The sequence below is a fragment of the Erithacus rubecula genome, assembly GCF_903797595.1.
Source record: "Erithacus rubecula genome assembly, chromosome: 28".
Lineage (NCBI taxonomy): Eukaryota > Metazoa > Chordata > Aves > Passeriformes > Muscicapidae > Erithacus > Erithacus rubecula.
In genome coordinates this window covers 5,280,462-5,296,699 of record NC_136680.1, presented here as the reverse complement: position 1 = coordinate 5,296,699, position 16,238 = coordinate 5,280,462, and the positions used below count along the sequence as shown (strand labels likewise).

General features: G+C 46.2%; 2 protein-coding genes across 7 annotated transcripts in view; both read right to left on the bottom strand.

Moving 5' to 3' along the window:
• Positions 1 to 1,294: 1,294 nt before the first annotated feature.
• Positions 1,295 to 4,535, bottom strand: NDUFA11 (NADH:ubiquinone oxidoreductase subunit A11). The gene is made up of 4 exons (XM_079328310.1): positions 4,376 to 4,535; positions 4,204 to 4,296; positions 2,300 to 2,422; positions 1,295 to 1,491 (listed from the first exon to the last, which is right to left on the bottom strand). The coding sequence occupies exons 1-4, from the start codon at positions 4,455 to 4,457 to the stop codon at positions 1,379 to 1,381; spliced, it is 411 nt and encodes a 136-aa protein (XP_079184436.1). The 5' UTR covers positions 4,458 to 4,535; the 3' UTR covers positions 1,295 to 1,378.
• Positions 4,536 to 11,709: 7,174 nt separating this feature from the next.
• Positions 11,710 to 16,238, bottom strand: part of RANBP3 (RAN binding protein 3) — a 57,066-nt gene continuing 52,537 nt past the window's right edge. For 5 of the 6 annotated variants that reach the window (XM_079328092.1, XM_079328088.1, XM_079328090.1 and 2 more), the window contains one exon: positions 11,710 to 16,026. In XM_079328092.1, the coding sequence (XP_079184218.1) occupies positions 15,983 to 16,026 (44 nt within the window). In that variant the 3' untranslated portion in view covers positions 11,710 to 15,982. The remainder of the gene's footprint in view (positions 16,027 to 16,238) is intronic. The other variant, XR_013776936.1, reaches the window with a different exon arrangement.

Sequence of the window (16,238 nt, the reverse complement as noted above, 5' to 3'; positions counted from 1 at the left end):
CTGTAAATCCCCTGCTACGCTGGGCAAGTCCTGCTGGGGATCCCTGGCCCTTCAGGCCCCCCTCTAAACCTTGTTCTTCTCCAGAGCCCAAGGTGAAGCCGAGCCCCTTCCCAAGCCCTCGGGTAGGAGACGGACAATTGCCTGCACCCCCACCCCCATTAGGAGATGATAGGTTTGCCATCACCTGCTGTGCTCCTGAGCTGCAGCCCAGCCCCACTGACTCCTAAAGAGCTGAGGGTCTCAGCTCCAGGAGCACATGGAGACACCAGCCCCTTGGCCCAGCCTCAAGTGCCCTCAAGTGCTCAAGGCAACGCAGCCCGCCATGGTTGACTGTGTTCAGGTACCACCGTTCCTCCTTCTGCTGTCCTCTGGTGTCCCAATCTCATCTTGTCCCCTCCCCTCACACGCCAAGTTCCCCTCTCCCACACACCTGCATCCAGCAAGCCCACATTCCCTATCTCTGTAACTCATGCACCCATCTCCTAATGTCCCATCTCTACTGCACTCTTCCCACATGTCCAGTTAAATTCTGTCTCCAGAGGTGTTTTCATATCCTCTCTAAGTCCATTTTTCAGCACTTAACTATCCTGCGTGAGATTTTTTTTCTGTCTAGTTAAAATCACCCTATCTTATTTCCCATCATTCAGTGCACACCTGAGCCTGCACTTTCTGTAGCCACTCAGTTGTGTAAAAGTGCTATTAAATAAAATCCTGACCTTTTCTCCAGGCAAAATGATCGTTTTCATTTCTCTTTGTGCATCCTGTGACTCCATGCTCTCCACCCCCTTAGTGGGTTTGCAGGACACACTTGTTTGTTCACAGAAAATTCAAACATAGTTATATAAGCAATCTGCTCCAGTTCTCAGCTGGTGTTCAGGGGTCCCTTCCAGCCTCAGATATTCCTCAATTTCAACCCTGAAGCACTTAGCTCTAGACTTCCTGAAATGGCTTTTAGAGAAAGACCCTAGGCTCCCAGACACCTTGTGAGCAATGCACTTCTTCCCTACCCCACCTTCAGCTCAGAGCCAAGCACTTCTTGAGCAGCTTTGGCTGCAGACCCTCACTGTGCAGTGTAATCCCACTCCCTGTCAAGAAACCCCACAGGGCCCACTCAGCTGCAAGGACCAGACTGAAGCTGCAGTGTGCTGCTCCCAATTGCACAGCACCAAGACACGGAGGCAAAGTCATGTGCACAAACACTGCAACCAGAGCAGAAGGTGCTGCCTCCCTTCAGCAGCTTTGTGCACCTCAGCTCCAGCCCCGGAAAACACCACAATGCTGTGACAACTGCTGATGGGACAAACCTTTATTACACAGCATCCTAAGCACATACATTTTGGAAATCTGGAAGCCAGCTCAGAGGAGGGAAAGGTGACATTTAGAGCTTGGGAGGTCCCGTCAGCCTCCAGCCCTCCTTGTTACCGATCTTGGTGAGAGCCGCGGTGATTCCCAGCCCCAGACACGCTGTGGTGCCAGTCAGGTAACTGTGAGCTGAAGAAAACACATCAAACCAGAAAAAGACCCATTAAGGCACAAGTCCTTCAAAACAGATCTTGATAAACTGCCACTTTTCATAAATCCTTTGACCATCAGCAACATTATCTGGCCAGAGGAACTGAAAAAGTGGCCGTTTTAAAAAACTGAGTTTTCATGCTTATGGTTTACAATTTGAAATACCAACTTCAGTTCTCCACTGCCCCATCCCCTTAAGTGGGCAATCCTATATGGCTCATTTGAGTGACACAAATAACAATCACTGCTCTGAACTGTCATAGCTCAGCAACGAGGGCAAGTAAAAATTAAGTCTATTTCACCACAAATACAACTTAAATAAATCCTTCACTTCTTTAGGTTCAAGTATGAATGTCTACAGACAACAGAGCTGAGTCAGTATCTGCAAGAGCTGCACAGCTTGTCCCTCAGACTATATAATCCATAATGCATATATTAGATTGTACTAGCTGTCTAAAATAAATCACATTTGTTGCCAAGATTTCCACAACTACATTTTCCCTGTCCTGCAATTTTAAGGTATAACTGGTAGCTCTTACAGGCAGTATTGAGTCAGCTCTCCTTTCATACTGTTTACCACTTCATGTTTCCTTTGGTGTCCTCCCCGGCTGCAGCCATATTTATTTTAGCAGGCTCATACAATGCCAATGAAACTGGTATGAATAGAGGCTCAAATGAATTGCTACTGAAGAAGTGTGACATCAACATTCTTTAACATTGTTCCCCAAGAGTAAAGTTTCTAAAACCAGCAAGAGCACAATTCAAGGCAGGCATTGTCCACAGTTACCTCTCACTCCCAAGACAGCTCCTGCTGCACAGCCGCCTATGAAATAGTTCAAAGGATCCTCTGGTTCTTCCCGGATTTGGGCACTGAGACAGGTACTTAAGCCAAACACAGCTCCCAGTGTAGCTATAAATAAGAAGTAAAAAAAAACCCAACAAAAACCCCCTCAAGGATCAGAGAATTCACACTCAACATGATTTCAATATTCGCAGTGACTACAATGACAAATAAAGCAAGATCCATTTCCCAGGGCATCCTATCCCAGCTGCCACAGTGAGACTCAGCATTCACCCAGTCCCACACAGCTTCCCTGGGTTTCTCCTCCCACACCCTGTGGATCCCACTCAGCTGTGAGCTGGAGCTTCAGAGCACCCCACACACAGGGCAGCCCTGCCAGCTGGGGGTGCTGGGGGAGAGCAGCCCTGGCTCTGCAGCCCTGGCTCTGCCTGCACTCTGCTCTGTCACTCAGCCCTCAAGTCCCTGGGAAGCCACCTCACAGCACCAGGCAGAACAACCCCAAGGGCTCTTCTGTCTCTGTCACTGCTAGTCCTGGCACTTTCCTCCTCTGCCTGCCTGGGGCTCACAATGATTACTGGACAGTAGAAAAAGTAATTGAGTTTGTAAATTATTCTTGTTTTTAAACTGACTTTGAAATTGAATTAAGAATTTTGAACTAAAAACCTGTAAAGTACAAGCATCCTGTACACTGAATTAGTAACTTCAACTCATCAGACCCTTCGGCAAAGAGCTGTATCAAGAAAAGCCGGGTTTGTATCTAATACGAACTCTTGATCACAAAATGTGAAACTGTCCACTAGGCACCATCTGGAGAGTTCAATTAATCCTTCTTGGGAACAAAAGGAAAATATTTTCAAACCCTGTATAAAACCAGCAGCTCCTGTTACAAACCTATGCAGAAAACAAATTATGCTTATGCCAAAATCAACTGTAAAGACCACTGAAGAAACAAAATCCCCAGACCTAGGACTGCATCTCAACTTTCCTGCTCTCCCTGCTTCGGACCAAGGCATCTGTAGGTAAAATGCACAGCTTAAGGCTGTGAGGTGTGGCCCCTGAATGGCAGACAGGACAAACCCTCCCTCAGGTATGAAACTGGTAAGAGGACCCAATATGCCTGTTTAGGATTAAGGGATTTATTGATATCACGGTTGGTTACATGATCCAGTCCTTTCACAACAATCTCAGCTCATTAGAGGAGATACCAGATCCTGGTTTAGGGTCAAACTATTCAAAAATGGAAACCTGGACTGCCTGTGCCACAGCTCAGAGCACCAGCACTTGGGGGAGGCAGAGGTGGCACAAGCCATTGAATTAGACTGAAAAGCAAAAGTTTGCTAAGAGGAAAACTGCACTTGACAAGAAGTAAAGGGAGCTTCAACCACGCAGCCCCTTCAGCTCCCTGCTCCTCTCTTCAGCATCCACTTTCTCTTCCAAAGACAATTCAATACAACTACATGGTTTCTCTTTGTCTGTAGAACATGATGGCAAAAAACCCCACCTTTATTTTCCTTTTGCCATCAAATCCATAACATTGCTCTTTAGCAAATGCAGTTTATTAAATACAATACCTAAATACATTAAGCAAAAACCTAAATTTGCTTACACTACGTTGTTGCCCACAAAGTAAGTATTCCAGAAATACCAAAAAAACCCCTACGTACCTGTTACTCTAGACTGCAGAAGTATGCTACCTGACCTGCAAATCAAGGATGTGTCTTTACATTTCAGTGTTCTGGCTCTTGGCTAAGCAACGACCCAGGGCGGTGGAGAGAAGCACTGAAACCGTGCGGGGGCAAAGGCAAAGGCAGAGCCGGCAGGGCGAGGCCGGCGGCCCGCGGTGTGCGGAGTCCCAACCCACGGCTGCGCTGCCCAGCGCCGGCCCTTACCCATGGTGACACTGTCCGCCGCCGCCGTCTGCAGGGCGGCCAGAGCCGAGCCGGGCCGCAGCAGGATGATGCGATACGCCGCCCCGACCAGGCCTGCAACACAGCACCGCGCGTCATTGCCCGGGCCCCGCTCGGCCGCTCCCCCCGCGTGTCCCCTTCCCCCGGTGCCCACCCGCGGCCGCGCCCACGCGCGTGGCGAGCCAGGTGCGCTGCGGGCACTGCTCGCCCTCCGGCCCGTCCCAATAGCCCGCCATGGCGACAAGGGCACGGCCCAGGTATCGCGAGAGGACGGCGCGGCCCCGCCCTGCGAGGGGGCGAGCCCAGGGACCGCTCCCCGGGCACGCGCGTGGCTTCGCCCCGCCCCGCCCCGTGCGCGGGGAGCCGGGACCCGCCCGCCGAGACCCGCCCGCCGAGACCCGCCCACCGAGACCGTGTGCTCTGCACCGGGACCGTGCGCCGAGCCGGGACCGTGTGCTCCGAGCATGGACCGTGTGCTCCGAGCCGGGACCGTGCGCCGAGCCGGGACCGTGTGCTCCGAGCACGGACCGTGCGCTCCGAGCCGGGACCGTGTGCTCCGAGCACGGACCGTGCGCTCCGAGCCGGGACCGTGTGCTCCGAGCATGGACCGTGTGCTCCGAGCCGGGACCGTGGGCTCTGCGCCGGCCGCTGCCCGAGCGCAGCCGCACCGTCACTCTCCTAAGGGATTTTTACCTCCTGTTCCCAATGGTCCCACCTGCCGCTCTCAGGCTTTTTACCTAAACCCGGAGCTGTGACTTTACCGTTTGTCTTGTCTGGCTGCTTGCGGGGCGGGGAGATGGGTGTGGTTTTTGCATTTTTGTGGGGGAGGGATTGTTTTTTGTTTGCGGGTCGTTTTTTGTTTGTTTGTTTTTCTGGTAGGGTCTATAACTCTTAATGGCGCTTGAAATATTTTTAAAGAATTTTCAAAGATTCTACTTTAATTTATCTGTGTTTATACTGCTGCATCACCCCGTTTGCTTCTGAAATAATAAAGATAAAATAATAAAGATATTGTGACACAGGCTACAAGGATGCTGTATACATTGATTTTTCTAGTTGCTCATAGTACGCTAATAAAAAGACAGCTCTCTACTGTGCCTTCTCTGTGATGTATGAAAAGCCAATGTCCATAAAGCAGAAGGAGTCCTTCAAGTTTATTCGAATAAAGGGAGAGCCCACTAGGGAATGCCCACTGGGTTTTCTCTCTCGGTTTCAGAGGGTGCAGTCTCTCTTTATCCCAATCTCCCGGCCGCACGTTGCCCTCTCCCTCTCCCTATTGGCTCAGGTACTGGGAAGGTACAGCCTTCCCGAGCCACCTACCACCTATTCCCCCTTGAACCTGGCATTTCACCCCAAAGTTCAGGAGTTCAGGCTTGTGCAGTGTCCCCCACTTGTCTTTCTCAGGAGTCAGACTATCTGGGCTCAGTAACAAACCTGCTGTTAGAAGTTAGAGGAGACATTAAGACCCATCTCAGAGACATTAACACCCATACCTTCACCCTTCTAATTGTAAAGACACACTCTATCACTCCTTCCTCTTCTTACTGCTCAATTTGACTTCACAAACCCTAGGTTTTACTAACCTTTTTAAACAACCTGGCATGGTATAAAGATTAACATTTGAAACACCTCCACCCAACTTTTCCATATCTGGCCCCTGCACCAGGTGTGGCAAGCAAATACAGAGAAACAGAGAATACAGTAAATACAGAGAAGTAGACAATGACAATGACAGTTCATATAAGGCCACTAATCTTTAGAGGTCCTTCTAGATGAACCGTGGCTACTGAAAGCTGAGGTCTCCTATCCTTTGCCTCCTGCTGAGAAGTCCAAATCTCCAGAGCTCCAGAGACCTTGATTCCAGTGTGATGGGTCCACCTGTGCTCGCTGTCCTGGCTGCTGTCTCTGCAGTCCTGGTTGGATGTTCTAAACAGCAAAGTCCAAAGTCGGTGTCTGTGCTAAATGAGCTTCCTGTCAAACAGATTTCACGAGACAGAATCCTGGCCACATACTGGTTTAAATACACATTTTCACCTCCCCACCAAACTGAAAATTAATTCTCAAAGGAATGAGGTGTCTTTACAAACTGTGGCCCTGCTGGTAGATAAATCCAAATACAGGGAGGTGAAAGAGGCACCTCAGCAAACTATACCCAGTGTCCTTGGAAAGGAGTACAGCCCAAGGTCACTCCCCTGCCTTGCAATCTCCTCTGCAGTCTGGCTATTAACTTACCCAGGCTCCCCTCAGTAGCTCATTTTGCTAAAACAAAAAGACCCAAGGCAATTCATCTTGAGGAAGGCTTTTCCCAGTCCTGGAGACCCACAGTGGCTCCCATAATGGAATTGTTTTAACATTTGCAGGGTAAAAGCTCCTGGCATCCACTGTATACTGTTTTTGTAAATCAATTCTCCCTTCATTTTTCTACTTCACTACCTTTAATTATCTCCAACTCCTCTGGTGGAAAAGACAACACCACTCTCCCCTTCCTTCCCTGGTAGCAGCTGAGTCACTGGGAGTAAAGGGAGGTTCTAATTCCTTTTCTGGGCCTGTGAGAGCTAAAGCTGGGGCTTAATCAACCTTTCTTTAAATTTTCTTGCAATATTCTATTAATCCTTATAGTCACAGCCCCCCTTCAGCCCTGGGCAATGGCTCCTCCAAGTTTCCCTGGACCCTCTCAGGGCCAATACACCAAAAACCTTCAATCAAAATATGCCTCAAACTTTCAACCTTTCTGTCCCTCACCTGTGCCTTCCTTTCAGACATTCCAAGCACCCTCCAGCCAGAAAACCACAGTGGCTTCCCCTATCACCTCCTCCTATTCTCCCAATAGAACTAAGTCTTTCACATACTGCAATAACCTAATTCCTAGGGATAGAGTAAATTTGGCTAATATCTTGCCCAAATAATCTTGTTCCCCCTCAAAGGCAAAATACTGTTTACTGTGCTCTGTAAGTGAGCATCTTTTAAATCAAGTCTTAAACAGTAGCAGTGTGAAGAGGAACCTGGCTCAAGACGGTATAAGGATCTGGGACTGCAGAATGCCTGGGTTTCATTATTTATTCTTAGGTCCTGCATCACAGCTGGCAGGGTAGGAGTATTACAGGGTGTTCTACATTACTCTGTGTACCTGGCATACCTGGCATCTGTCACTGTATGGGAGTGTTAAGACATGGCTCCAAACATCTGCCTTCAACAGGGACTCAGCAAGAGGCTGCAACCCCGTTCTTCCATCCCTTGAAAGAAGGCATTGCTTTTTAGATACCAGTTGTCCAGGTTACCCCTAGAGTAATCTGAGGATATGGAGAGACTCCATATCCAGTTTTCCACATTCCACTGGGACTACACACACTTCTAGGTTCACTTTAGCAGAAGCTTTATCAGCACAACAGCACTAGCCTCCCTGTCACTTCTCATGACAGTAACTCACATTCCCCAACTCAGTCATCAAATTTCCTCCTAGCAAACACAATTACAACTAGGGACAAACAGAAACTCATGTATTTCAAACCCATCTCCCACATTCACCAACAGCAATTGAATAAAACGTACCTGCTCATCTTTCCCACTTATCAAAAGAAGACTTTGGCATAAAATTCAAAGTAGACAGAGAGGCTCCCATGTCACTAGGAAATTAGGACTCTTCTTGGTCCAGCAAGGGCTCCAGTGTGGAATGCCCCAGTACAATAGATCCCAATACCCTTAACAACCTATTTCCAATATTCTCTTTTTATTACAAATGGCACATTGATTCCATCCCAACCACTGTCCTGGTGGCTGCCCCCTTCCCTTTGGTCCTGGGTCTCCCTGCACACTTTTCCCCTTTGGGGGTTATAAAAATTGTGACATTATCCTTGCCTGTACCTTTCTTTACCTTTTCCTCACCCTTTCTTTCATATCTTTTGTATACCCGATGTGCCTTTTTAATCAATTCCTGCAAGTGCCCACTCTGCCACCTCTCCAGCCTGTGCTCCTGCTCCTGTGGGCTCTCAGCCTCCCACAGCCTCTGAACTCTGTAAAAATCACACACCTCCCTGATGATCCAAACAAAAGCCCTTCTTGTATCAAGCCAGGCTTTGGTGACACATTTTGTCTTACGCCAGAGCAGGTCTTTGTCCTGCCAATGTCCAGACACCCCTGCAGCACAACTGTCCAGGTCCCCAGGCTGCTCTACCAGCACCACAAGCTCTGTAAAGCACCGGATTCTGCAGCAGCTGAGCTGATGAGCACAGCTGACAGTGCCTCAGGGATGGACAAGGAGGGCGGGGGGAGGTGGAATGGCAGCTTTGGGCACCTCCTGGAGCTGAGCCCTGGCTGTCTTACAGCCGCAGCTCAGTGCCACACCCTCCCCACAGGTCCCCAGCCCTAGCTGCTTATCCTGCAGTCTTGCTCCCAGACTCGGCACCCCATAAAGAAATCCCCTTAAGTCCTGAGTAGGAAGCAGACAAACCCAAATCCTTCACTATGGCTCCATAATGACTGGGGGTGTAGGAATACCAGCTCCCCTTATTGCCTCCTCCTCGTGTTCATGTCCTTATCAGTCTCTGGGAGAATATGCAAACCATCCCAACCTTCTCCCAAAGGAACCTCCGGAGGCATTTTGGGATCATCAGCCCTACAGCTGAGACCCTTTCTCAGCTTTCCTTTACTGCCCCCTTCTGGCATCCTTGTTTTATTCCTTGATGTTCACTTTGTACTCACTGATGACATTTCCAGTGGTCCTTTCCTGTGGACTATTCACGGACCCCCTCAGCCCATCTGTGGGTCTGAGGTGCCCGGTGCCAGCCAGGGCCGAAGGCAGCTGGCCATCTAGAGCTGGGTGAGGCACGCCTGCAGCTCCTCTTGCCACGTGCCAGACACAGGGGTTGGAAGGATCCGGGATGTGTCCCCACTTTGTACGAAATATCACGCTATGAAAAGCATGTGTCCGAAAAGAAGACACGGGAATCCTTCAACTTTATTCGAATAGAGAGAGAGTGTCCACTGGGGCATGCACCCACAGCATTTTCTCTCTCTCGGTTTCAGAGGGTGCAGTCTCTCTTTATCCCAAGCTCCCGGCCACACGTTGCCCTCTCCCTCTCCCCATTGGCTCAGGTACTGGGAAGGTACAGCCTTCCCGAGCCACCTACCACCTATTCCCCCTTGAACCTGGCATTTCACCCCAAAGTTCAGGAGTTCAGGCTTGTGCAGAGGCCTCCACTTGTCTTTCTCAGGAGTCAGACTATCTGGGCTCAGTAACAAACCTGCTGTTTGAAGTTAGAGGAGACATAAAGACCCATTTCAAAGACATTAACCCATGGAATTGTTTGTAAAGACATTAGCACCCATCTTCCCTATCAGTGACACCCCTTCAAGCAAAACTCTTTCAGCAAAGCAAAGCTCTTTCCCGACTCTTGGAATAACTCCAAGATCTGAATCAAGTCTATAACTGTAGCATTGTTAGCTCAAGCTTTGTCACCTCTCTACTGCTTTTTCCTGTATGCGACAAGTATTAAATTTTCCAGTATGCTGAGTCCCCCATAGTATCTCTCCTCTGGGCTAGGAGCTCAAAGCAGCTGGCATTGGATGCTACTGTTCCGCTATCCAAAGTAATTTTTTGCATCCCTGTATCCTGCCAGCAGTAAAGTCGGAGCTTCATGAGCCCCGGCAGCAGGAAAAGGGGCATGGCCAGGGTTTGGCAGCTGCACTGGGCTGTATCACACCACAGACAAGCTGTGGTGTGCTCAAAACACGACAGGAAATTCATCTCCGTTCCAGAGCTGTCCGTGCCAGAAGGAGCTGGTGTGAAGTGCCTTCTATTGTCCCTCGGCTTGGGCACATTGTTCTGTGCGTGCCAGAGCTCGCTGTTCCCGCACACAGAACCAATGCCACCAGCAGGCACTCACTGCTGCTTTAATACAGCAAGCATTTTTTAGAACTTTGCCCCTTCTCCAAAACTCTTCCCAAGCACATTGGATGAAGGGCTGTGTGACCCTTCCAGGCAGCAGGACAGAGAAAACACTCGCCTGCAGGGTGGCACATGCTGCAAATGCTCTCTCCCCAGTATAAACATACAGAAGCCACTGAATCTTGCACAGTTACCATTAAGTAACACTGTTACTCTACACATTTAAGTTGCAAATAGCTTTTTGGGATCCAAGCAGCTGTAAAAGCTCTTTTGAGGCTGAAACCCAATAGTATTCATAATGCTTCTTCCACTGACAAGGGAGGTGGAACAGAGAATTCACATATCTTCTGCTCTGCAGCAGATACAATGCCTGTAAACGCAAGACTCGGCACCCTGGTGTGTACAGCTTTCCACGCGCCTCGTGGATAGACTGCACCAAACCTTGCAACACTGCTGGGAGGGTTTGTTTAGCAGATACACATCCTTGGGCTGCAGACTCTCCCCAGGCAGTCAACATTGTTCAGAGAGCTATTATAATAGGAGGGAACAGTCACCTTACTACAAACATGCAAGCTCCAGGGAAAGCAACACATAAATAATGTAACACTAGTCTTAAAACACTAACTTGGTTCCGAACATTTTTACTGCGGATAAACAAAATTGCTGGTACAGAATATTAGTACCCTTAAACAGGGAGAGGGGCTTGCCATTACAAGCTGCAGATAACTGGGGTTCCTTCTATCTCCAAAACCTTTTCAGCAATGGCAGAGCCATCCATCAGCAAGTGGCATTCAAAAAATTTCCCCACCCTTCCCTCTTGGGTGCTTTTTGTAGGGCCATGTTGGATAGATCTCCTGTCTGCAGCAGAAGTTGTGTTCTAAATTCTCTGCAACAATTTATTGCAATTTATTCTGTATTGTAATTTATTCTGTCTGTTAAATGGACTACAGACAGCAAGCTGCTTTTCAGAGGACAGTGTACAGTCAGTACATGAATGCTCAGGTACACATTACCAGCAGTAGACACCTTGCAGTGGGGGTTCAATGACACCTCCTGATGTCTGGAACAGGAGGAAGAAATCAAACATCACCATTTAGCTTTTCCAGTTTCATCAGAAGCTGAAGGTAAGCTACCAGAATTTGATCAGGAGTGATTAATTTAAAATAACCCCACATTTAATTCACAGATTCCCTTGGAAAAGGCATTCACTGCCCACCCATGCAACAGAATTACCAGTGTTCTCAGTGACAAATTCAGCTTTTTTACCTTTACAAAAGGAAGAGTTTTGGAAAGGAGTCCTTGAAAGGAAGTAGCCAAAAGGGAGCTCTGAATACTATCTTCAAATGAGACTTTTATTTACAGAAATTATCTGTAAGTATTTCTTATTGACTAGCAGAAAATAATTAAGACTGACTTTGTCTGATTTAGCAATTCTCTCTTGCACCTGTGTTGGTGATTTCACAGGAGGGAAAAAAAAACCCCAAATCTTTTAAAAAAACTGAAACATCTTTATAACATCCTATCTGAAAATCTGCTACCCACATGATGGACTAGAGTTCTATTTAAGCCAGTCAGTGCACCAGAAAGACCACGTAACACCGGGAGAAAAAGCGCACAGTGAAAAGTCAGTTTAATGAAATCTTGTATGACAAATTATGGCAATTATCATAACTGGAATTCTTAAAACTAGAGAAGATTATGGGAAACATGGTAAATTTTGAAATATGTAACATGTTTCTAGAAAGTAAATGAACCATTTTCTACACTCACTGGGAGAGCAAGAGACCAGTTGAACTGCAGAATGGGACACATTAGGAACAGTCATTTGATGGCAGCAATACCCAAGCAATAGCATCAATTCATACTTAAAGGAACAGAGTTGGAGGGTTTTTACTCCTGTAGGCTTCTGGTCACCTCCCACCCTGGTTCTAGGGCAGGATGGCTGAAAACTCATTTATTTAGATAATTTCCTGCCCTGTCTTCTCTAAAGCAATGTATCATGCACTGGGAACTGGACTACAGAAAGATGTTGGATTACAACATTCTCTTACCTTACTGTTTCTATTTCTTGTGGGTGTCTTTTTTTTTTTTTTTTTTTTTTTCCCCCATTTGATGGGTAGGAGGCTTACTTCTCGTTTCAGTGATGTTACCATGCTAGCAACATTTTCACAGAATCACAGAGCACACCGAGTTGGAAGGGATGCATCAGGATCAAGTCCAGCTCCCAGCCCTGCACAGGGCAGCCCTACAATCCCACACTATGACTGGGAGCACTGTCCAAACACTTCCTGAACTCAGGCTTGGTGCTCTGACCACTGCCCTGAGGAGCCTGTTCCACTTCTGAAGTCACCCTCTGTGTGGAAAACCTTCCTGATATCCAAGCTAAACCTCCCCTGGCTCAGCTTCATGCTGTTTCCTCAAGCTCTGTCATTGGTCACAAGAGTGTAGAGACTGGTACTTGCCCCTCCTGAGGAGGCTGAAGACTGCATTGAGGTCTCCCCTCAGTCTCCCCTTCTCCAGGCTGAACAAACCAGGTGTCCTCAGCAGCTCCTCATACAGCTTCCCCTCTAGACCCTTCCCCATGCTTGTGGCCCTTCTTTGGACACTCTATTAGTTTAATGCCTTTTCTATACTCTGGTGCCCAAAACTACCTCCAGAACTCAAGGTGAGGCTGCTGCAGTGCAGAGCAGAGACAGTCCCCTCCCTTGCCTGGCTGTACCTGATGCTCCCCCAGGACATGGTTTGCCTCCTGGTTGCCACAGTACATTGTTGAGTCATCAGCAAGCATGTTTGACTTTACTACACTCTTCAGTATTTCTTTTCCACTTGAAAACCTGAAAGGCTGTGCCTGTGTGGGTCAGCAGCCACACAGACTACACAGGAATTGTCAACACCACACAAAACAGAAGGCCTAAGGGGAAAGATGGAGCAGGAGTGAGATCAAGAGGAGGACTGCTGTAAGGCAGCAGAGCTGGTCACCATCACCCTCCCCTTGAGCAGCCACTGCTCACTACAGGAAACACAAGGCAGGGCTCAGGGTGTTTTGTTTACTTGCTTGCTAACATAGGTTTTAATGTAATTCCCATGTACATTTTAATATGACAGTCTTACATAGATCTTTTGAGACACATGGGCATCATCTGGTTTTGCCTGCCACTTGCTTACTAAGGCTTAAAGCAGAAAGCTGAGTGAGGGATTTGCTTTGGCCTAACTGTATCTTGCTGGGCAGGGCCTGAACTCAACCCATTGCCAATTCTGTTGGGATGCACAGCAACACAATTCTGCCTTCACTATAAACATTTATGCAAAGCTTCTGGCTAAAAATAAAATCTGTATCAGTAAATAGATACCAAATTTTTTTAAAAGCTGTAGGTGATTGCGTACTACCAAACCCCAAAGCAAGCATGCTTATTCCATTTTTCTGAATCTTCATGCACCATAAATTCATTTTAGGTAAAACACTTCAAAGTGAGACTCAGCATGGATCCCCAAGAGCCTGGGACCAGGAAATAATGCCTGTTTTCTCAGAAGTGGGCTGTGCTGGCCAAGACACCTTATTAATCTTCCTTATGAACAAGCTGCTGACAATAAACAGCTTTATGGTGCAAGGGTATTTGAAAAGAGTAGTTTAAATCTTAGTATCTCAACAATGTAAAAATATCCCAGATCCAAAAATGCAGATCACTTACTTGAAAGTCCCCAGACCTTGTGATGCAAAAGCAATTGTGTAGTGGGTACTAAGGAACCTGCCATGCTCCTGTTGAAGCACAGCAAAAGTAGTGGGTACAGAAACAGATCTGTTCATTGGTAAAAATCCCTTTAACTCTGAGGGAAAAAGAAAACCAAAATGCAAGAATGCATGAGCAGACAATCCAGAGAATCAAGATGCAGTGGCACAGCTTATCATTAGCCCTTTTCAATTGCCAGAGAAGTAATTACAGGTGTTCCTCCAACTGGCTATCAGGAAAAGCAAAAGCACCCTCTGCCCCAACAGCATCAGTCTTCAGTGATGTTAACAACAGAAAACAGGGTTAGCACCTGTTCTTCATTGCCAGCAAAAATGTGTGTTTCATTAAAATAGAGGCAATAAGGACTGTTTTGTTATTTGAATACTCAATTTCAAAGAGGATTTTGTGCTATAATCTAGTTTTCTGTTTTCAATTAATGCTACATCAAATGCTTATTCCCCTTTCATTTTCTTTTAGGTGATGCATTTTAGATCCTTAAACTACAAAGGAGCAAGCATGCAAGTCAGAAATTATCTATCAGTAAACTATTTATAAAGGAAATAGAAAAATTTGGGGAATTTATAGTGAAAGTGACCTGGTGACTATCAAATTCCTACCTTGCTGGAAAAGAACATACCATATATTTCAATAAGAAAATAAAACTCCATTCTCACACAAAAGTCTCAAATGATTAAAAAACACCCAAAGGGGAGAAAAAAAAAAAAAAAAAAAAAAGTTGAGTTATGGTTACAGTGGGAGTACTTCAGAATTACACACAGAAAAACACATTCTTGCTTTTATTTGTGGTGGAACAGAATACAATAACCTTCAGCCCAAACTACTCAAGGCTGGCAGTATTACCTTCTTCATGCTGCAAGACTTTAGGAAAAAGAACAGGGACAGGAAGGGTTAGAAGTTAAATTTTCTATTTAAGGCCATTAATTCAGCAAGATTAAAAAAAATGTCTTCAACTTTAAGCATGAAGAGTTGCACTGACTTCAGTAAGATTATTCACATACAGCTAAGTCAGGCAGGTGCTTAAATGGCTTGTTGAATCAAGCCATTAAATGAGAGCTGCTTTATTATACAGATTTATTTTAATGGCTGGCAGAGCTCATTACATGAGCCTATTTTATTCTTCCTAGGGCTAACAGCTGTTTTGTCATTAACTTTTCTGTATGCCTCCTGCACTTTACTGTAGCCACAGAAACAAGGTTTTCTAAGAAAAATTGTATGCAACATCTATTATATATAGTGGCTTAGCTCTCCCTTAAATAGTAACAGAAAAGAACAGTACAAAACAATAGTTTCACTTTTTCAACACACAAGAGCATCTTATTGAAAAACTAAAATAAAAAAGTCTCACCACAATATAAATCCCCCAAAAATAATAATGAAATGGGAAGAAAAAAGGAGTTAGCAAAACATCCTGCAGACTTTAAAGTCTCTTATTATCAAGTTAAAAAAGCTTTTCTGGTGAACCACAATGTTTTGTTTCTTTCTGTTTACAAACCACTAGACAGCAAACAATGGAATCCACATCCATAATCTATGTTGGGATTAAAAGGTGAAAATATAACCCATTTGCAGTCCAAAAAAAAAAAAAAAAAAAAAAAATAGGAACCCAGAAGGGCAGCCAGTGAGCATAGGAGCTGGTGAGGACCGGGTCTCCCTATGTGAAGGGGAGTAGGGGTTATAAAAGCAGAATTCGAGTTGGAACCGTGTTGAAAAGTTCTATCTTGGAGACCTGCAAGACACGAACTACTGAAGAAACAGCCAAAAGGTCCCAATGAAAAGCTGTGACAAGCTGTAATGTGCCATTTTAATTACAAGGAAGAGGAGAAATGGTTGGGGGTGGTTGCATTTTGTGTTTTTGTTGTTTTGGGGTTGGATTTTTATTTTTTTTTTGCTCATCAATATGATGAGCTTTTAACATCCCAAACCACATTCAGGTAGTTTCCAAGTCTGCCTTTTTTTTGTATGGAATCTACTGATCCAGACCAAAAACCCAAACAAACAGAACAGAGATGCACAGTCTTAAGTTCTGGAGTTTTCAACACTGCCTGAAATCATCGCTGGCCTGGGGTATCCAGAGATGCCTGCAAGATGGTGTTCATAGCAGCCTTGCAAGCAGATCAGCTAACATCTGCTATGTGCCACCAACGTTCTGCCCATCACCTTCATCATTAGCACCTGAAACAATAAAAGCAGTTCTTGGTCATAGAAATATCTTGTTTCTTGCCTTACAGTAAGAGATGCATCCCAAGCAGCCAACAAAATCTCAGATTAAGGTGTTCAATGAGAGATGAGAACTACAGAATTCCTCCTCCCCTGCTTTGCATATGTCTTCTCCAGACTAAGATCTGTCTCCTGTAGACTTTTATGTTCTTGACTAATCTGGTTCA